This window comes from Strongylocentrotus purpuratus, unplaced genomic scaffold (assembly GCF_000002235.5).
Source record: "Strongylocentrotus purpuratus isolate Spur 01 unplaced genomic scaffold, Spur_5.0 spur5_scaffold_17, whole genome shotgun sequence".
Taxonomy (NCBI): domain Eukaryota; kingdom Metazoa; phylum Echinodermata; class Echinoidea; order Camarodonta; family Strongylocentrotidae; genus Strongylocentrotus; species Strongylocentrotus purpuratus.
In genome coordinates this window covers 27,409,419-27,432,129 of record NW_022145602.1, presented here as the reverse complement: position 1 = coordinate 27,432,129, position 22,711 = coordinate 27,409,419, and the positions used below count along the sequence as shown (strand labels likewise).

At 39.7% G+C, this 22,711-nt stretch overlaps 1 protein-coding gene across 6 annotated transcripts in view; it reads right to left on the bottom strand.

The window, feature by feature from the left end:
* LOC589178 (cGMP-inhibited 3',5'-cyclic phosphodiesterase A) overlaps nt 1-18,007 on the bottom strand; it is a 34,865-nt gene extending 16,858 nt beyond the window's left edge. For 4 of the 6 annotated variants that reach the window (XM_030988008.1, XM_030988012.1, XM_030988014.1 and 1 more), the window contains exons 1-6: nt 15,113-18,007; nt 6,490-6,747; nt 5,985-6,060; nt 2,123-2,790; nt 1,263-1,409; nt 452-563 (exon numbers count right to left, since the gene is read on the bottom strand). In XM_030988008.1, coding sequence (XP_030843868.1) covers nt 452-563; nt 1,263-1,409; nt 2,123-2,790; nt 5,985-6,060; nt 6,490-6,747; nt 15,113-17,071 — 3,220 coding nt within the window. In that variant the 5' untranslated portion in view covers nt 17,072-18,007. The remainder of the gene's footprint in view (nt 1-451; nt 564-1,262; nt 1,410-2,122; nt 2,791-5,984; nt 6,061-6,489; nt 6,748-15,112) is intronic. The other 2 variants (XM_030988011.1, XM_030988013.1) reach the window with 1 other exon arrangement.
* Between the last annotated feature and the right edge of the window lie 4,704 nt (nt 18,008-22,711).

Here is a 22,711-nt window from a genome sequence, read left to right as displayed (position 1 = left end):
GAGAAGACAAGAGAACAATGGATAGTCATGGCTAGATTGATATCGGGCACATTATCTGTAGCGCCGTCTATGTAGAAATTTTATTCCGTGGCTTATTAATTATTACCCCGGCTTTAACCTAGTTGCCATTACAGCGCTCTAGCATTAATTCCTGCCAGGTACCCATTTACCTCACCTGGGTTGAGTGTGGCAAATGAAGATTAATGCCATGCCAAAGGACATTAGCGCCGTATCGGAGATTGAACCACGTCCTTTGAATTGCATGTCAAGTACTTAAACTACTCGACCGGGTAATAATAATTAAAATGTAAAGCGCTTAGAAACCTGTATGTTCTTTCATACTGCACAATGTAGAAGAAATAAAATTAAATGAAACTCAACAGCCCTGAGAAAGGGCCTTTGTCAATACAAATTTCTATGAAACGTAAACCGATGATCAACGAAAACTTACAAGGTTTATGCCTGTAGCCGCATTCCAGCGCTCGGAAATAGTTCATGAATTCTGGGAGAGAGATTCGGAATGTTTCAAAGATGCCAGCATCGGTGAACAATCGGTATGCAACCTGTTGGGAAAACAAAGCAATGTAATGAAGAATGAGAGGTGCAATATATCCAATAGACCAGTTTACTTACATATTCAAATTTTGTGCATACTTTTTCAACAAAGATTGTTCTCGACAACCTTAAAACCTTCCTGAGGCTTGTCCGACAAAGCAACAAGTAATGAATGCGGAATGGATTCCAAGTATTGCAGTTCATTCATTAATAAAAGTTTAATGGAATAGCTCATCACTCTAGGTCCCCAGGAAAAAAAATCCATAAATCAGGCATGAGAATGGATTTCGTTGATAAAAACTGAAAATTATAAACATCTTTAAAAATATGACCACACAATTGACACTCATTTTAAACTCTTATACAGTCTTCCCTATTGGTCTTTTCTGAGAAAATCATGACAAATTTAGATAACTGAAATATATTATAGCATTTGCATGGAATTCTTTCAGTAATTTTTGGATGTGAATGTCCATGTTCATGTTGGAAGTAAGCGCACTCTCGGCAGAACAAAAACGGTCTGTGGTAGGAAGCTTTCTTCCCCTATCTCTCATTTTCCCTCTGTAATACTTACTTGACTGAGTACTTGGTTTTCTGATAGTTCTGAGATTTCAAATATGGGGAAGTCCCATTCAACCAACCTTCTTAAGATCTCTCTCTCTCTGTCTCTCTTTCTCTCTTCCTATCTTTCCTTCTGTAATACTTACTTGACTGAGTACTTGGTTTTCTGATAGTTCTGAGATTTCAAATATGGGGAAGTCCCATTCATCCAACCTTCCTAAGAGCTCCCTGCACTCTCCATGTGTTGGATCTACTTCTTCTTCTAGGCTTTCATCTACTGCTAACTCCTCATCCTGCATGGCAGATAGACAGATAGATGGATCGATAAATAGATAGATGAAAGGATGGATAGATAGATGGATAGATAGATAGATAGATAAATAGATGAACATATAAAGAAAGATAGACAGATAGATGGATAGAAAGATAGATAGTTGGATAGAAAGATAGGTAGATGGACAGATACAAAGAAAGATAGACAGATAGATAAATAAATACACAGATGGATAGATAGATAGAAAGATAGGTAGATGGACAGATACAAAGAGAGATAGACAGATAGATAAATAAATACACAGATGGATAGATAGATGGATAAACAGATAGATGGATGGATGGATGGATGGATAGATAGATAGATAGATAGATAGTTAGATGGATGGATGAATGGAAGGACAGATAGACAGGTTGATAGATATTAAGAAAGATAGATGGAAGGAACATAAATATATAGAAAGATAGATTAAGATACATGTAGATACATGTACATACAAGTATATAAATAATGTACTTTTCTAATTTTACACAAGGCTTTTGAGATTATTGCTCAATATTCAAATATTTAGACAGATTTGCCGATACATGTATGCATTGTTGTTTTTATTTTTCCTTTTTCCTTTTTGTTGTTGTTGCTTTTTATCCTTTCTTTATCATACTTATAAATGAATTTCAACATCAGCTCAAAGAATGGAGAAAACAAATATAATAATTTCTTAGATTTTCCTACCTGCTCTTCTGTCGCTTCCGTGATGGCGGTCTCGTCTACTGGTATCGTCCTAGCCATGCCTTCCTCAATGATAGTAGCATGTTCGCTTATTGTCACGCTACCCCTCTTTTTGCTGCTCCCCCTAGGTTTAAGAGAGGACCCAAGGGTTGAGGGTTCTTCACTTTTCTCAACATTGTTTGTATTATTATTGTCTGTTGGCGCAGCGGTGCTTTCTGCATTCTCTACGTTCTCTGATGCATCTTTCACGGCGTCGTCGGGCGTTATCGTCAGCGTGATCGGCTGATTTGATAGCTCCTCCAGCCGCGACGTGTCATCGTCGCTTTCCTCCGCGGCGTCCAACGAGTCGTCTAGTCTTGGCGATTGTCCATTTTCAGTTTTGAGCAACGTGGGCATCGAACTGCCTCCGAGCGATCCCCGTAGCGAGGAGGACCGTAACCCTTTCCCGTCGGGCGGCATGAGATTCGGGGATGGCGATCGTTGACCGAGACCTCCCGTGCCGACGGAGAACGACCGCGACTTTAAGGAGCCATCTCCTCCTCCTTGCCGCGATAATGGGGCGGGGCTACTGGAGCGACTGTTGCCAGGGCTTGGGGAGGATGTGAGATCGCGAGAATGGCGGAAACTTGAGCTGCGGGTCCTGAGAGGCTGCGGTTCTAACGTTGGCATACCTGCAAAGATGTTGAAATCAGACATAAAAGTTAGATGTATTTAAACACATTAAAGAACATGTCACTTTAAAAAAGAAGCGCCGTCTGATATCAAGTTGTTTTAATACAAGCAGAAAATGAGAGAAACAGGTTTAATAAGCCTCGGTCACAAATGCCATTAAGAAACTGCTACAAACGCGGTACGAATGATTTTCAGACAATGGACATTCAGAAAGACAATGAAAAAACAGGGAGATTCGTATGAACGCATCGTTCGTACTATACAAAAAGAAATCAGGAATCTCTTTTTGCCCTTCAGAAAATGGTAAGTCATACATGCACCCCAAATATGATTAATGCAAACATGTTTCTGCTCAACCCCTGTACGAAACAAATCTTTTCCGTCAGCAATAACTAAGAAAATGAAACTTTATGAAATTTTCAGCACAGAACAAGATACATGTATGTCACAGTGCTGCCAATTTATTTATCACTATTGAAAACTTCCCCTTTAAATACGAGTCATTCAACAACAAAAAGCTACCAAGAGGGTTATCGTTTATTAATTGAAAAACAACTTCAGCATGTGCTCTTGTCACTTGCCCTCATTCCAAGTTATTCTTCCACTCATACCAGTGAACTTTTCCAGGTAATGAGAAACTGAAATGAAATACTGTGTCTTCTTTATAAAAAGGCTTAATGTTAAAATAATGCAGTTCACGTTCAAATAATATCTCATCTGACTTTGAGGCACAAGCAAAAAACCTCCATACTATACTACAGATTATTAGAGTATGTCTTATCAACATGTCGATAAGCACATCTTTAAGTATTATAAGTAAATAAATTTGTTTTCATTTTATTTTTTAAAATCAGACAATAAATTATCTTGAATCTTGAATTGAATCTTGAAATTAAAATCAACCAAATTTGTTTTTCTTTCTTTTTCATGTAGGTACAGTGGGTAAACTATTTCCCATATCAAAAAATGTATTCTGTTCTGAAAATCTCTTAACAAGTTTTGTTCTTATGCTTTCATTTGTGAGCACTTACTAAATTTTTGAAAGGGATTTTTCCATTCTGCATCAGATTTTATGTAATTTCAAATCTTTATTATGTTAATCACATTTTGTTTAATTCGTTTTTTGGAAGACATCTCAAACAAACTCATTTATCTGGGTTTTTATAACTTCCCTTCTTCCATTATTGTTTAATATTTTAATGTACTCATATACATTTTAGTGAAAGATTTTGCATGTTATTTACAGTACTATTTGCAAAAAATTGTGTTCATGTAATGTGATTTTATGGAAATGAATAAACTAAATTAAAAACTAAATTAAATTGACTTGATTTTTTAAAACTAATAGAGCCTTTGCCTTAATTTTTCCATTTTCAATGAAATAATCTTGACAGCACGGTGGACTTCCTTTTACTAGGGCATGTTAATTGGACTGCAGACGAGTGTTTGAGACGGTGTTGCCAATTTGGGAAAGAGTCAAGTAGTGTTTGAACGACACTACAGGGCCGTCCTCATTCTGTCTTATCGACAAGATAACCCGTTTGTACGGCAGGCATCTCAATAGGCCTGTCCTCATCAGCTCGAGATTGCCATATAGCCCGCTATTTCTGATTTGGGAAATAATCCCAAAGTTACGAATCGCGTCTTCATCAGCTCGAGACTTAACCTCGAAACTTGAAACTCGAGCTCAAGACATTAGCTCGAGATATTTTGCTCAGCGTTCCCACATACATGTAGTACGAGTCTTCGGGGTGGTGAAGACGCACCGGACAAATAGCAGGATATTTTGGGATGATTATCTCGACCAAATATCCCACTAATTGTAACTTCGGGCTGATGAAGACGCAAATTAACTGGATAATTGCGATCGGGATAGTTGAAATAGCGTGATATTTGGCAATCTTGAGCTGATGAGGACAGGCCTAATGCTCTCAAGGCGTTTCTCTGTTTATGTCGTAAACAAGGAGTGATGACGTAGTCACCGGCTTTCAGCGAGAGGAAACGACGTAATTGGCTGCATGGTCGTGTGGAATTGTCAGTCAAAATTAACGTAATTCAGCCAATTTTCTAATGCTAAGGATGCATGGCTATGCAACTCGGCGATAACATATCAGACACATTACAAAATATCCTGAACTTGGAAATATATACCCTCTTTTGAAGCAGCAAGACTGATTACAGGGTAAATTGTTTTTAAGCTGTTGTGTTTTATGCCTGTTCAGCTGTATCAGACACATACAAAGTATCCTGAACTTGGAAATATATGCCCTTCTTTCAAGCAGCAAGACTGTAGACAGGGTGAATTGTTTTTAAGCTGTTTTGTTTTATGCCTGTTCAACTTCACCTTAACAATTGCATGTATACAAAGTATAAGTTTATTTTGTTCATTAATTCAGATTGACTTATCTTCCCTTGCAGTGACAAATCTGCTTTGAGCAACCACCTGTCTCTTAAGACCATATTTTTATGTTTCCCTTGAACAGAGTTTCTCATTGAAATATGAATTAAAGTAACTTGAACCTAAAACTAAACTAAAAGTCTAAAACACAACCAATTTTTCTTGTAACCTCAGTAATACATTTAAAAAAGAGATCTAAATACTCTATACTTTCTGTGCGTGATGATAAAGAAGAAAGACAAATGGAGAGAAAGTGAAAGAGAGAGAAAAAGAAAGGGAAAAGAGAGAGGGAGAGGGGGTGGATGGGGAGGGGAGAGGTATACATGAACGGAATGAATGGGCAGAGGGGGGAAGAGAATAAAGAGAGAGAGGCAGAGAGGGAGAGGGAGAGAGAGAGAGAAGGAATGATGATGGGATTTCTCTTTGCATGTATATGCTACGATATAACTGTAATACTTCCTTGTATCAGTATCAGATACATGCAAATGTACCCTATACATTTTTGTGCAGATCTTTTGAACTTCATAGAGGGGTGAAGTGTGACGTCATCAAAAATCTATTTTTAGAATTTATCAATTTTTTCTTCATTTTCCGAAAAAGCATACAAAATAATGTCAAAATGTTGAAAACCACTTAAAAAGGTAAGTATTGGTGAGATGACCATCTGAATGAATAGATCTCCTATAGGAAATATTTTTATTTTATCTATTGGAGTTCTTTAGCTTTCCATTACTTCTATATATTTTTTCTTCTTATTTCTCATTATTCTTCACATTTTTACTTTAATAGACCCACCTGTAGCTGAAGTTGTAGTGGTCCAAGTTGTTGACATCCGTCGTATCAAACTCGGTGGCAGACTTCTTCTTAATCTCTGTTCAGAAACAAATTACACAAAGAGTATAGTTATGAAATAAGGTTCAAAAGAAACTGTTAGAAGATAGAGAATCCTAATTAAGTGATGTTGCTGTAGTGTCTGATACATTGTAGAGAAGCAAAATGGATGCTCAGACAGTGGATAAACATTCAATAAACAAGATCACAAAAAGACTTTGGGGTCCACTGCACTATTTATAGCTACTTGCGCACTCTTTATAGCAAACAATGGCTAATCGGTGACCATTGGTCCCCCATGATCCTCTTTTTCTTATTTTAAGTGAGAGCTGATTTAATGAGATAACCACCTGTCAGTGACCTTGCAGGGTGGTCTAATCCCTCCTGTAAACTAGTACAGATGGGCTTTAAAGCAGGTGTTTAGGCCATAATTACATTGAGAAAAAAAACTAAGGACCAAAGACCTCACCTTTGGTAACGACAGAGGGCGCTCCCCTACATAGGGCGAGTCATCAATATCCGACGTGTACATGCTCTCACTGAGGGCCACCAAGGGGCTGATCTTGGGCCTCTGCAAGGTGTTGTAGTTGGTGGGCGGACTCAAGAGGGAGCTAACCGCCTTCAAACCGCTGACGACGTTCGGTGGGAGGGTGGAGTCGGCCAGCATGTCCATGATGAGGCCGTGCGCCTCCTGCATGACGGCGATGTCGACCACGGAATTGCATACCTGGACAAGAGAGAGAGAGAGAGAGAGAATTAAATTTTGTGTTCTGCATAATGGTATACAAAATAACTTGTCACCACTCACAGTACAACATTGCATGACATTATCACAACTTTATATGAAGGCTATGAATGCCATTAACGGTTATGTCTACCACTGAATTGCATACCTGGAGAAACAGAGAGAGGCAGAGAGAGAGAGGGGGGGGGGAGAATCAAATGTTGTGTTCTGCATAATGGTTTAAAAAGTAACTCCGCATCACTCACAGTGCATGACACTGTCACAACCTTATATGTTCTTGTCTGAGAAGAAAAAAAATTATACATGAGCAGTGAGCAACTTAGCTTTGGAAAGCTCTGAAAGAGTACTGGGACAGGGACTAATTTGCATACGGTCTAATCTTCAATTAGTCTTCTACTCATTTCATATATTGTTTATTTAGTATAATAACCCGTTACCGGTAGTCTAATTCCCAGTTTGTCTACTGCCCATTTCATCCATAAGGTCTAATAATCATTTAATGATTAAATGATTATTAGACCATGTGGATAGCAGACAGGCTGGGAGTAGACCAAAAAACAACAAACCGGTAATAGTCAGGTGGTCGTCTCATAGTCAGGTGGTCGTCTCATAGTCAGGTGGTTGTCTCACTAATCCAGGTGTTAAGCAGGGCTCCACATTGACTTCTGTCTCTTGGAGTGTGTATGAGGTCGATTTGTCTATTAAGGGACACCTGTTTGATTTTTGGATTGGTGACGCAACCAGAACTAAAATTGGAAGCCTTGGTGAACCACATCCCTTTTAGAGCGCGTTTATCTAGGCTTGCCACTAGATATGTACATATCGTACCCCACTATCGAACCCCACTATCGTACCCCACTATACGATCGTGATTTGCGGGATGTCGCGTTTATCGACCCTTCACGATTCAAAATAAAGGCCTTGTGTCTGCCCAGCTGTTTTGACCCGGGAAGCAGACAGTTTCTCGGAGGTCAACTTCACACGTATGCTTGTACACAACACCTGGGTGGTCATATTTGTATGTGAGGTTCAAAACAGCTTTGCGTTTATCGATCTCTCAGAAACGTGATTCTGGCTGTATGTCACATTCAAAACGCACCTTTTTGCGTCTTTAGATATGCCCATATCTAAAGACGTTTGAAAAAGGCTTTGCGTTTATCTACTTCTAAATTTGCCTGAAAGACGTTTGAGAAACCTGATTCTAGCCAAAAATTTGCTAGATAAACGCAACCTTAGTGTCAAGCCTAGTCCAGGTTCTGTCCTTTTTAAATTTTATTTTCTCACTTCAATCATAATTTTTCTCCTCCCTTACATCCCACACAAAGTGCAAAGTCTCCCTGAAAATACACCTCATCCAGTGGAAGAATCAAAGGACTGTCTCCGTTCTAGCATTGAGGGCGAGCTATTTTCTCAGCTGATGGGGCGCGTGACACGGAAACAGTCTAGACAGTGGTCTATGTCAAGCCCTGAAGTACAGGTGGTAGATGACCAGGTGGGTGTTTCACAAAGACTAAGATTGACTTAAGTTGGACTAAACTATGGCAGGCCGTTCAAGCCACCGTTTGCTCTCACCATTGTTGAAGAAAAAAAAGTCTTAAATATATAACTTAAGTTATATAGCAGAAATAAGCAGAATCCTGGACTCTCCGAAAGTCTGATAGAGATAAGCTTGAGGTATTTGAAATGAGGTGTCTCCGGACCATCCTTGGAGTTCACCTAATGGACAAGATAAGGAACGATGCGATCAGGCAGAGACTGAATGTCCCAAGCACCATATGCGAGGATATAACCAAACGTCGCTTGAAATGGTTTGGCCATGTTTTACGCATGCCGCATCACCGCCTACCATACCAAGCATTCCAAAATGACTTTAATGGACGCAGACCACAAGGACGCCCTCCAAAGAGATGGAAGGACCAGGTTCAATGCGATGTGGGATTATCCACACAAGAGGCAGAGCAACGAGCCCAGGACAGATCAGACTGGAGCATGATTTCTCGAAGGGGAGCAAGGGGACACACCGTCCTATGCACCTAAGTCAAAGTCAAAGTTACAAATTTAAGTAACTTTTTTTTCTTCAACAATGAACTACCAACAAATTTCAATTCTGTAGATTTGTGACGTCTCTTGAGAGACCAATGGTGAGAGCAACAAGTGGCATGGACAGCCTGCCATAGTTACGTTTAACTTAAAGTCGATCTTAGCCTTTGTGAAACACTCCCTAGGGGTATTGTCCTAGAGTCACAATAATACAGTTCAAAGAACCCTCTCGTACATCGGTTGGAAAGTTGTTTGGAGTGAACGTGTTGCTGTCAACAAGGAGGTACATGTAGGCTATTCAGACAAGAGGGATTTACTGGTATATGAAGCTTGTATAAAGAAATATTGTACAGTCAAATCTGTTATACCGTTTTGTATGATATCGAGGGTTAAGTGACACAAAGACTTAACTCCATATTTTGCCAAAATGAGTATTTGATATCAAAATATTAAGAAAAATGTGGGCTTTCCAGGAAACACAAAGACTAAATTTCGCCCAACACCACATTAAAGTCAAAGGCTAGTGAAACATAGACCTAACTCCTTACGGCCCAAGTGCTCAGTGACACTTAAACCACTTTTTCTCAGAATGGCCAAAATGGAGTTACGTCTTTGTGTCACTGGCTCCTCGATATGATGTTCAGACTTGAGCAGGACCCTGATTCTTTATCAAGATTTCGTTCAAAATGATGCTCAAATATGTTTTGTTATATGTTTTGTTTAAAATTGTCTATGTCATTGTTATATAGATATAAAGTGAATTTTTGTCGTCTGAACGGAGGCTAACTGTTGATCTAGTAAACGTATTTTGATCAATAAGGAGACAGTAAACACCCCTGGGATGGTGCTATCAGCGGTCACAATTAATTAATGACCACACTTCAGCATCAGACAGACAGTCTGTCTGCTTCCAAACCTGGTTATGTGCCAGAAACAATGCACAAGATTAAAGGCATATTCCCTACTTAATAAACAAGGGCGGATTGTAGATCAGTGCCGTCATGACAAGTTGTCATGACGTCACAATAGGCCTGTCTTCATCACACCGAAGTTGCAAAATAACTCGCTATTTTAACTACCGGTAGCCCAATCTCAAATTAGCCAGCTAATTTGCGTCTTCATCAGCCTGCAGTTGCAATTCGAGGGTTATTCGGTCGAGAAAATATCTCAAGATCTCTTGGTCTTGGTTCCAAGATAGCCCGCTATTTGGGAAATAGCAGGCTAATATGCGCCTGTCTTCATCAAGTTTGTGATGAACGTATCGGTCTGGTGAAGACGCAATTTTGAGCTTATGAAAAATATCCAGAGTCTGAAAATAGCAGGATATTTTGTAACTTTGGTCTGATGAAGACAGGCTTTAATGGGCAACAATCTTATTTTGCGGTGTCCTTATTTTCAATTGCACATCTTTATATTTGGTTTGTATGATGCAGTGATCGACACTAGGAACCCAGGACACATGGGCACCAAAAATCCATGTCCAGAGCACTCCAGACCCCAATTTGTAAAAGATTTTACCGTAAAACAGTGCATCTTTTCTATTTTTTGTGATCATTATGCAAACGTTTATCAATATCCTTCATGATTTTTGCCAGGAAACTGCAATTAGAGACAGCTGAGTGTTTGCCGATCCTACACCCTCTCCTTTCCCCTGCCTCAGTAGTATTGCAACACAGTCTGACATCACTGGTGAAGCGTACACAGAAATCTCAGTCTTCAAGGGATCGTTTAACATTGTTAAATCTGAGATGCACCACCCTACGTGTTATCAGAGTCTGTGATATGGTGTTATATTGAAGCCCTAAAAAAATTGCGCTTCAAAATGATCAAGAAGAGCCTCAAAAAAGTAAAAACCTTTGAATGACCGGTTTTACCATACTTGTTTTCCCCAATAGACTGTAGTGTTATGAAGTAAACGCAAAATTTGATTTTGATTTTCAATCATAAATATAATGATAATCAGACAGGCGATCAGCTTGTAAAAGTCATGGGGTTCCTGACTGACCTTAAGGTTTATAATTATTGTTGCAGAATGACCTAAATCAAGGATTTGTTTAAAGGATTTAAGAAAAAGTTATCAGATCCCTTTAAGTACAGTCAAGTTCCATTTGTGGCATATAACAAGAGCTTAGTTCAACGTGATGGTTTTGAGAAAAACAAGCGTATTCAATTTCACCATCATGCTAGATATTGATTTGCAATGAAATTGGTACTTGTAGCTGTTGAAATCAAGTACAATGTATGTGCCATCCATGCAAATAAAAATCAGTTTCGCTTTCGAACAATTTCATTTTTAAAGAGAACAAAAAGAAAGAAAAAAAAAACTGATGTAGTATAAAATTCTGATCCGATACATCAAAACCCCAGTGCGACTTAGATTCCATGCGCTCCTTATTCTACACAAGCATGTATGTGTCCGTTGACTCGTCTACTCAACAAGTCATTTTTATGTTTACAGAGAGTGTATTTAAATTGTAAAATCGTTACTGTATCTCCTTGAAGAAGTAATATATTCCCAGCTCCTATGTTAAAAGATAGTATAGCCACATGCAACCCCGTACATTAAGAGCAAAACATGTTCTGGTGATGGGTAAACTTCAATACCTGTGAAATTTAGGAGAATTAAACGTATCGAGAAAGACAGAGAAAGAGATACACTGTCGGCCTGCAAGATTGCAAGGGCTTTAGATTGCGCTTCTGTAAGCTTGCGGGGCATGTCTTCTTGGCCTGCAAGCTTGCAGCAAGTTTGTTGTAAGGTTGCGAGCAAGTTATGAAAGCATAAATTTGGATTGCAAGCTTATAATTGCCTGCTTTGCCTGCAAGCTTGCAGCAAGTTTGCCGCAAGCTTGCAACAAGTTTGCTGCAAGGTTAAGTTTCTGTAATGGTAAAGAGAGAACAGGGTATCCCACTCCTGACATTTCATGACACTTGCTAGCACCTGAACATCCTACAACGTCATAGTCCAAAACCTACTTTCGGTAAATGAGGGTCATGCAGGGACAATGACGTTATTACTGGTAAACTCAAATTCCTTTAAAATTTAAGAAAATCAAAGAAAGCGGGAAAAAAAGAGATGTAGAGAGAGAGAAAGCAGAGTAATATCCCAATCCTGACACTTGATGTTAATCGCTAGCACCTGAACATCCTACAACGTCATCATCCAAAACCTACTTTCGGTAAATGAGGGTTAGGGACAATGACGTTATTACTGGTAAACTCAAATTCCTTTAAAATTTAAGAAAATCAAAGAAAGCGGGAAAAAAAGAGATGTAGAGAGAGAGAAAGCAGAGTAATATCCCAATCCTGACACTTGATGTTAATCGCTAGCACCTGAACATCCTACAACGTCATCATCCAAAACCTACTTTCGTTAAATGACGGTCAGGGACAATGACGTTATTACTGGTAAACTCAAATTCCCTTAAATTTTAAGAAAATCAAAGACAGAGAGAAGTAAGAAATGGAGAGAGAACAGAGTACGGGTAATATCCCACTGCTGCCACTTCATGATAATCGCTAGCACCTGAACATCCTACAACGTCATCATCCGAAACCTACTTTCGTTAAAAGAGGGTCAGGGATAATGACGTTTACATACCTGTAAAATTGAAGAAAATCAAAGACAGCGAGAAAGAAATGGAGAGAGAAAGAACAGAGTAATATCCCAATCCTGACACTTCATGATAATCGCTAGCACCTGAAAGTTCTACAACGTCATAATCTGAACCATCCTCTTGTGAAATAAGGGTCAGGGACAATGACGTTGACAAGGTCATTGATGTGCATCCTGCAAGAAAATGGACAAAGCTCAAGGATATCAGCTGCCATACCCTTGACCTAACTTCACACCTAGACAGCCTCGTTTAGACACAACAAAATAAACGGTTTAAAAGAATACCACCGTAGAAAAATAGAAAAAATAGGACATTCCTACCAGTGACTGAATGGCAAAGGCTAAGAAGCAGTAGCGTCACACAAACACAACCCGTTACGCACCACACCTATGGTTGGTATAAGATACTGAAATCTAAAGCATATATTACGATACAAAAATGCACTTTGCTGCAGCGTATTTTTCTGTTCCAAAATTTGATCACATCGGGGGTAAAAGAGACTTCAAGATGAAGAGGTTGGGGAAGAAATCAATAATAGGAGGCAATTACACGCAAAACAGGACTGGTCTAAATTGCAGATCCCGGCGAACCAAACATGTAGGACTATGTTATAAGATACACAGATCTGAAGAGCACTATGATACATCATGGCATTCTGCATTTTGCCATGTTTATCATGTGTGAAAAGGGCTTAAAATTGAGAAATTGTGGAAGAAATCAATTATAGGAGTCCATTACACTCATCAAGGGACTGATCTGAAATGTAGCTCTTGGAGGACCTAATTTACACCATAGTTTAGAGTATCACTTTAAACCATTTTGTCTCCAGAATATAGGGCAGATTGCAATTAAATCTACTCTACTTGTGACATTTGAAAGTCTACTAGCCTAGATACATGCAGCATTCTTTCATCTTCATTATAACCACCTCAACTGGATCATTGTTTTAATTTCATCACATTTAATCTCCCGTTCTCTTTTTTTTGCCACTTATGAAAATGACCTGCCCTTGTTTTATGTTTTTTCTTCCTTCACAGGTGGGGGTATGATGGATTCTATGACACATGCTCAGGCGACAATTGTTCCGCAGTAAATATCCTGCATTGAACCAATTATGAACATCAACCCTGGACCAGACACTACACCTACATGTAACCCTAACCCTAATTTTAATCTTTACTTTAAACCACAATGTACTATAATGCACCAGAAAGTCCATCTGTGCAGTATCGCTTTAAAACACAATTGTACTGCTGGCCCAGATTTTAACCCTGAACCAAACACTAAGCGTAATAACCCTATAACTCCTTAACTTTAAAGTGGGACTGCACTACTTATATCTCCTTGAGCCCTCTGTATAGCCAACAATGCCTAAGCGGTACCCTTTGATTCCCCATGATGCCCTTTTTCTGATGTTAATTGAGAGCTGATTTGATGAGATAACCACCTGTCAGTGACCTTGCAGGGTGGTCTAATCCCTCCTGGCCAAACTCGTGCAGATGGGCTTTAACCTAAAACCAAAGAGTAATCCTAATGCTACATTCACAACAAAACAAAGCTTGGCGCTAATGTCACTAGAGCAATTGTCACATCAATGTCTCATGGTAATGCTCCGGGCGGAAAGGCTTCTAAGAATGTCTCCCTTTCCAGACAAAATGACTCAAAATTTTGCAGGAAACCCTAAAATTGTACCAGTTAAAGAAGTTTGTAGTCCCATGTGCTCCATTTCGTGGGGCCTCTAAAACAGCGGAAACTGATCTAAGCAACATTGATTTACCAGCGCTGTAGACATGTAGTCCCACGTGCTTTGAATCAAGGGGCCTATTTGGTGGAGGATAGTGAGTTACATGTAAGTAACTCTGACTCCAACAAAATTGTTTCAATAGCAATACAAGAGTATATAAAACTCCTTATATTAATCAGTTACCCTCTCATAATGCATCCAGTTTTAGAGCATTTTGCAGCACCCTATCTTAAGTATACCGGCATATATATCATTAATACCCCCCCCCCCCCCCAAAAAAAAAAAAAAAAAATAAATAAATAAATAAATAAATAAATAAAAAATGAAACCACTTCTTAAGCACCCAAACTCAGATCACACTACCCTCGATTGTTCTATACATTGTCCTTATGGTTTGGACCACCAAAGGTACATGCAAGTCCAATGCAGTCACCAGTGGATCATGTGCTAAGCATCCATGGACCAGTAACCAAAAGAAGATTACAATTACTGATATACAGGTCACTGAATCAAGAGCAGCGAGAGCTCAGCAATGATTCACATATGTACTTGAGTCGGCACCTCAGACATTTCCAAGGATTTCCAAATTTTTGTCTTGACCCTTTCATACTGGGACATAGGGTTGTCTCTGCTGTGTATTATTTGTATACTAACTAAAGAATGAATGGGTTTTACAAAACATGCTCCAGCAACATTTGCTGCCTGGTAAAATTCCTAACTTCAACCTTGAACTACGAGGCAGAATCCTAGTAAAAACATCACCCTCACCCCATACATGCATCCCACGCAAAATGAAGTCTTCTTAGTAAACTTCTTTTTCTTTTTTCTTTCTTTTTTGCTAGAGCAAATACAGAGGTTTCCAGGCATGTTTACAGCCCTTTCCAATTCAACAATTTCTTGAGGAGGGGGAAAAATTTCACATGCACTGCTAATGTACATTTAAACCAACCTTGTGCACCGGACAGAATCTCCAGTTATCGGAACATCCCGGAGAGCCATCACCACATCCTGTCCACGACTTGGTCTGCTTCTGACGTAAGGTTTTGCGGGTCATGGAGCTCCTGGTGAGGCCACTGATGAGACCACCTCCGCTGGACATGCAGGTGGCACGACTGACCAGTTGACGGGAGCTGTCAGTGAACCCTGGCATTGAGGCTGACCGGTAGACACCAAGGTGGCCACCGACCATACCTCCTCCGAGGTAACGATCATCCAGGCGTCCTGGATGAAGCTTGGTCCTGCAATCATTGTCAATCATGTCCAGGAGTTCCTTCTGGTTTTCTTCCCCAAAGGGGACTCTGTTTCCTGTCAGTGGCTTGGCTTCTTTATCAGCTACAATAACAGGTATTGACATTGTGGTTGACTGATCAGTAACCTTTGGCTTTACTTCTTTTACAACGACATCACGGTCCACTTTATCACTTCTCTTCTGTTTCCCAACTTCAGAATGGGTATCACGTTCCAGCCCTTTAAAGGAACCGTCAGATAGTTTATCAGAGTTTTTGAAAACGGAAGAATTATTTTCCGACACATCTTTGGTATTATCTTGACGGACACCTTTTTCATTAGTTTTATGATTTGCATTTGGCCCTTGCTTCTTTGAACTATCAAAGACATTGCAATTCTTTTCCTTTCCATTCACACGTAGTGGCAGCTCTGGAGATTGGTGCGCATTTGATTTTCCAGCTTTATCTTGTTTTTTACGACGTGCCCTTGCTGGTAATTCTGGGGAACTCTGTCCAGCAGAGTCATGGCTATCTTGAAAAAACCTCTGGGGAGAAATTGGAGCTGATGATGACTGCCTCTTGTGTTCCACAGATTCACTGCTTTGCCTCACCCCTATAATCAGTGGAGTTAGGTCTGGTGACTTGGGTCCAATGGTAGTCGTGTCCTCTGAGCTAGCAGCCCTCCTCCGGGAAGACTTTGCTGGTAGTTCAGGTGATGGTGGATCGCGAGGGTCTTCACCCCTAGATTTGCAGCCGTTGAGGTGCTTGTGGTGGAGATTTGGGTGGGACATGGCACCCGTTCTTCTTCGATGAGCATAAGCCTCTCGAAGCTGGACATGTCCATTGGCATCTTTTGCTCGTATCACTGGTGGCGAGCCAGAATGCACAGGAACCAAAGGATCATGTTGATTGTCTATGTCACCGCCCTTTCCTGGGCTAGGCTTCTCTGCAGAATTTTTTCTTTGGAACCTTGAATCCTTACTACTAGCGTCTGAGGGGCATTGATGATGTGGGTCTTTCCCTTTGTGTTTTGGGGACCCAGGATCCTGCATCCTATGCACATCTTTTGCATTTGGGGATTGGTGTCCATGACCGGAATGTCTATTTGGCTCCTTTGATCTTGGCGACTTCGGAACTTCTGCATGATGCGTGTATGATTCTTTAGACTTTGGGGAATTCGGCCAAAAGCTGAAATGGGAATCCTTGATCTTGGGCGATTTTGGAGACAAGGGGGATCTGGGAGACTGCGGCTTAGCATGATGCATGTATGAGTCTTTAAGTCTGGGAGATCTGGAGGAATCTGCATGATGCATGTAAGAATCTTTAGATCGGGGTGAGCCACTGGAATCTGCAAGGTGCATGTACGATTCCTTAAACCTTGGTGAACATGGAGCATCATGTGACCTCTGTTTTTCCTTGCTCAATCTTAGACCATCCCTGCTCAAGAAATTCCCCTTCCCATCCTGGAAATTGGGGTGTGCTTCTGCATAATTGTGATGGTTGGAAGAAATATCAATCGGATGAGGCACAGGCTTCGGCTCCATGCCTGACCTTGCACCCCCTAGGTCCGGTTGGTCCTTGCTCTCCTTTGAGTGTGTCCGCATATGCTCATGAGAGAGGGATCGCTTTGCTTTCTTCCCAGACCCATGAGGGTGGCTGAGCTTGGCACTATGTGCATGCATGATCCTGTTATACTCCTAGCTGACAATTCAGAATCCGAAGCACATCGTGTCCTTTCTGGAATAACAAATCACACTTAAATATCCCCAACGACAAACTTGACAAGTTTCAAATGAACATGATATCCACGGGGTACAGCACAGAGTCTGAAATTCACGAAATTAACCTTTCAAACCTTCCGTCTTAATACACTTTTTCAGAGTACATCCAACATCGTGCCAGACAAAAATGAGTTATTTATACGCTTCCAAAGTCCAATAGACTTAACATCATACTACGTGTGTAATATATCCTTTCGTCATAGGTTATAAACCTATATATACATTGTTTTTCCCTGAAACCATGTCAATTGTGTGTTGGCAATGCTGCGCCTTCCTTGACAAACTGCTCAATACTTGGCAAGTCTTTGACGTCCGCAGAGCACACAGAACTTTAAAGCGAAACGTGACTTGGAAAGCACCACATGACCGTCTCAGATCTTTCCAGATAAAAACAAAACAAGTCGATCCCAGCGGCGGCACGTCATATCACCATGATCTCTGTAAGGAAGTCCTCATCAGCATATTCATCACATCCCATGACAGTCATTAACAAAGCAGCGGTTAGTCGTAGTTCGTCCGTCGTGCGTTAACTGCATATATCATTCCTGTAAGGTAAATGGGCTTGTTCCTGGTGATTCCTGCAAACGGGGTGCACAAATGTACCTGCAACTGTAACCCTACGTGGCATGAAAAGTTTGTATGAAGTCTCTACCAGACAACTTATGATTGGCCAAGTTGGAGACTATGTTGAATTCCTATTCCCTAGCGGCATGAAAATCAAGCCCACTCTATTAACTGCAAGGGAAAAGTTACGTACTGCAGTTGATGTGCCAGCTGCAGAAAGTCTTGCAAGAGATAGAGAACAACAAGAAAAACAAGCTCACAACTCGATGGGCTATACCATTCACCCTAAGAGGGGGGTTTCCTGCCACAGGAAGTGAGGGTGAGCTGGGGAGGAAATGAATATGTAGTCATTGACAAACTGAATCATCTCTTAGCTTTTCTTACTTTCGCTTCTCTCAGTTGCCCCCCTCCCCATACCCTGTTCAACCAAAGGTCATTGCAAGGGGGTTTCACACCATGTAGAAATTTCCCCTTTTATTAACATTGTTCACTATCTCACGCTGATTCACTGACGGTTAATTTGTTAATTTAATTCATTATCGTCATGCTCAAATGACATTTAGTCACGAACAATGCATTTTCTTTGGTTTTGAGTTTTTCAACCATTGCAAAATCATATAAAACTGAATAATCTAACAAATAAACACCTCTGGTTTGACAAATAAATACCTCTGGCTTAACAAAGTCTTGTCATACCTGACATAATTTTTATTACAAACAATCCAATTTCTTTTGTTCAAAAAAATATTAACGTGTATGCACATTGTGCACTCAAACAAAACTGGTCAAATTCACAAAAGCCAAAGGGCTGACAAAGACTCCATACATCTATACTTTGCAAATACTTTGCAACATAGCAAATGCTCAAATTTCTATTTAAAACAAAACTCTATTACAAACTGCAAACATGTAGCTGCATATTAAAAACTATGAAACTAAAAAGTTTTATACAAACAAATCTGTAGTTCTGTTATGATTCTTATATTGTTCATTTATGACATTCATGATATCCCTTTTTGTCTCAATATTTTATTCAGTTTCATAACTCTAAGTACTTAACTTAAGATGTGTCACACCATAGAAAGCAGATCATTTACATTTTCAGCGAAATTTCTAATAAGCTACAATTTCCTCTGAGAGGAAATTCACCATAGCAACTCTATACAGAGACCTGACTGTATTTCCATCAGGGGATCATTATCTAGCAGTCCTAATTACTAATCATTATTTTGTGTATTGAGAAGCAGAAGGGCACTAACTCTCTGTTCAAATATGAGTTAATGTCCCTCTAGCCCCAAACAGATGAGTCATTATCATTATCACGAACAACTTTATCATCAGAATGATTTTTTGGGGTGATTTTTTAATCAGTGAACAAAAAGAATGATTGGAAGCTCAACTGGCTACCAATGCAAAAGAAAGAAAAGGGGGAATTTTTCATCAAATCATAATTCTCAATGCTACATCAACTAAGAGAATCAAAACTTTCAGGTGTAATGGGCCAGTTTTCTTATACTTGAATTCAACAACAAAAAAGTAGTAGGAGAGGGCGCAAATAAAAGGCAGACAAGGGATGTATAGATCTTATTACCGGTAGATAGAAGAACTATTTTAAAGATTTCACTGTTCTTGGGTTACACTTCCACAGCACTTAATAGATCTAACTGGCTCAGAAATTGGCCCGGAAAGCTTAGGAAAGTGGCTCCTTTTACCTAAAAGATGTTGGACAATCCATTTAGTATCAACGAAGGCCCCTGCCAGTTGTTGTCCATCACATCTTAATGAGCCTTAATGGGTAACAATAACAGATGTTCAATCTACAACAAAATCTGTAGCAAAGTCTGTTGAGAAAACCAGAACCATTACTATACATAACATTTTTTAGAATTTTGCAAGTGTTCTTAGGTTCTTTGAAAAATTGATAACATAACTGGTGTGAAAGCAGCCGTAATGATGTTTTCAGTGTTGGTTGCGAAGCAGCACAGTGATTCAGGATAAAAATACAGGAGGCACACACAGACGTTTGTACAGTCCTCTATGTAATAGGCCTGTTTTCATCAGCTCGAGTTTGCCAAATAACCCGCTATTTTAACTAGCCCGATCTCAAATTAGCCAGTCAATTTGCGTCCTCATCAGCCCGCAGATGCAAATAGCTGGTTATTTGGTCGAGAAAATATCCCTAGACATCTTGGTCTTTCCAAAATATAGCTTGCTATTTGCGAAATAACAGGTTAATTTGCACTCGCCTTCATCAGACAGAAGTACGAAGTCTGCTCGATCCCACCAGGCACGATTTCCAGTTTTCAGTGTTTGTAAAAAAAACTATACATGTGTGTACGACACATGTTTTACAGCGCGGGTAAAACCTAAAATCTGTGCCCTTATATACAGTCGGTCTCTGAAGTGCGCGTGCATGCGCCAATCTCTGGTTTATTTTTCGAGCTACACTGTAGTTTGTGATGAGCGAATCGGTCTGGTGATGATGCAATTTCGAGCAACGGGAAAATATCCTGCGTCTTAAAGTTAAAATAGCTGGTTATTTGGCAAACTCGAGCTGATGTAAACAGGCCTATGATGGAGATACTTTCTCTTGCAGGAAACCACATAAGTCACATGCACAACGACCCAGAGTCTAGAGTATCATGCGGAAAACTTTTGCATAAACTGCGTAATTCGATTAAAGAGAACATGGGGGATTAGAAAGGAAAGAAATGGAAGGAGATACATTGGAAAAGAAAAGAAAAGCAAAGCATATTCATGTGGCTCCACTCTGTACTTTTTTCAAAATAAAAGCCTTTCTCAACAACCCTTCATTTTACCCCAATTATCCTCTTAATTACTACAATATCTTGCATATATCTTATCTGCACTTATTTCTAAAGAATAAAAGAACAATACAGAATAAGGAATAACGAAATGGAAGAGATTGAAAGACTGCTTTAAAATGTTTAGTGTTGCTAGGGTAAATTTTCGCAGTGTCATTTGAAGATTTAAATTTTTTTTTTTTTTAAAGCCTAAAAGGAGACCCCACCGATTTTGCCGCATCATAAACCAGCAAGCCTAAAACATGATGTTCGATCTACAACAACATCTGGAGCAAAGTCTGTTGAGACTAAAACAAACCAGAAACTTTACCAAACAAATCATTTAAAAGAAAATTGAATGTGTTCAAGTTGTCCAAAATTTCCCTGAGCAGTGCTAAATTAGTCAATTACGTCATCGACATTTTGCAATACCAGTAAGCGAAAGTTCCCTGCTACAAAAATGACCACTGCAAACTATATAGGACAGCTGGGGTCAGGCGAGTTTCTACTTTCAAAGTATTTTTGAGTGTTTCCATGTCTTGCAGAATTAGACAAATTTGGGTGAAGGTGATGGGATGTATTCACTTAAAGTGTTTGTCCCCCTCCTTCACGAAGGTGCTATTAGTAATTAACATTTACTGGTGAAGATAGCCGAGTCATAAGACGACTTCTGGTTGACAGATCAATTAAAGATTTGCAAAAAACATCCCCACAGTTCAATGTGGTGTATGGATCTCTTCTCCTGTTATTGAATTATGCTTAAATAAAGTCTCTGCCCCACAAGGGTTAACTCAAATCATTCGTACAGAAAGGAAAAAAATATGTATATACAGTGTGTAATTTAATTGGAAAATTATATCTGACATCCAGATATTTTTATATGTGTTTTTTGTACTTCTGTTTTTAAAATGCAAACATAACATAGCATTAAAGGTTATGCAAAGTTTTGGTATGGGGTCATGAATTTGGTTCAAATGAACACATTGCCAAAAAACCTTTCTTTTGTGAGATGTTCTTTGTTTACTGTCTTTGTTGAAGCATATTTTTGTACCATTTATCTGTATTTCTTCCATGCCCCAGGTGGGGCCATAAAGAAAGAAAACAAATCTGTCAAACCTTTCAACATTGGACTCCTATGAATCACATGAAACATTTTGTTCCACATTGTCTGTTCCACCTTGTCTATTCAGTGAACATTTTGATTATCATTTCAATAACACACACAAAATTCCTTGTCGATCAGGGTTAAGAGACTTTCGGCCTGTCTTCATCAGCTCGAGATTGCTAAATATCCTGCTATTTGAACTATATCCAGATCACAAATTATCCAGTTAATTTGCGTCCTCATCAGCCCGAAGTTGCAATTAGTGGCATATTTGGTAGAGATAATCATCCCAATATATCTTGGGCTAGTTTGCAAAATATCCCGCTATTTGGCAAAATATCTCGCTATTAAGCTGGTGCGTCTTCACCAGCCCGAAGACTCGCACTATGCACGAACGCTGAGCAAAATATCTCAAGTCTCAAGCTGAGGAAGACGTGAATTGTAACTTCGGGGTAATTTCCCAAATCAGAAATAGCGGGCTATTTGGTAATCTTGAGCTGATGAGGACAGGCCTTTTAACTTTACACACATCACCCAGCTTATCTTTAACCCTGGCTATCGCTGAACTAGATTTGTTGGTGACCTCCATGAATCACATGGTCAACGTCACATGACGACATTGGGGGACGGGAAGGATAGGGATGGGTGATACACAACCAAACTCTTCGGAGGGGGAAGGATGGATAAATTTTGATGTTAGAGGGATTTGAAGGGTGCTTCCGCTCAACGAGACTATCCAGCGATCTAGCGTGAGGGTTCAAGAGCAAAAATTGGGTCTAGGTCTCTCGTCTTTCGTCTCTCATGAACGGCTACAATTTTAAAGGTGCTCAATAATGTTTGACATTGGGCTAGATGTCACTGAATCGACGGTGAATATGTCACTGAATTGATAAAGAATATGTCACTGAATAAATGGTGAATATGTCACTGAATTGATGGTGAATCTGTCACTGAATTGATGGTGAATCTGTCACTGAAATGATGGTGAATCTGTCACTGAATTGATGGTGAACTCGTCACTGAATTGATGGTGAGTCTGTCAATGAATTGATGGTAAATATGGCACTG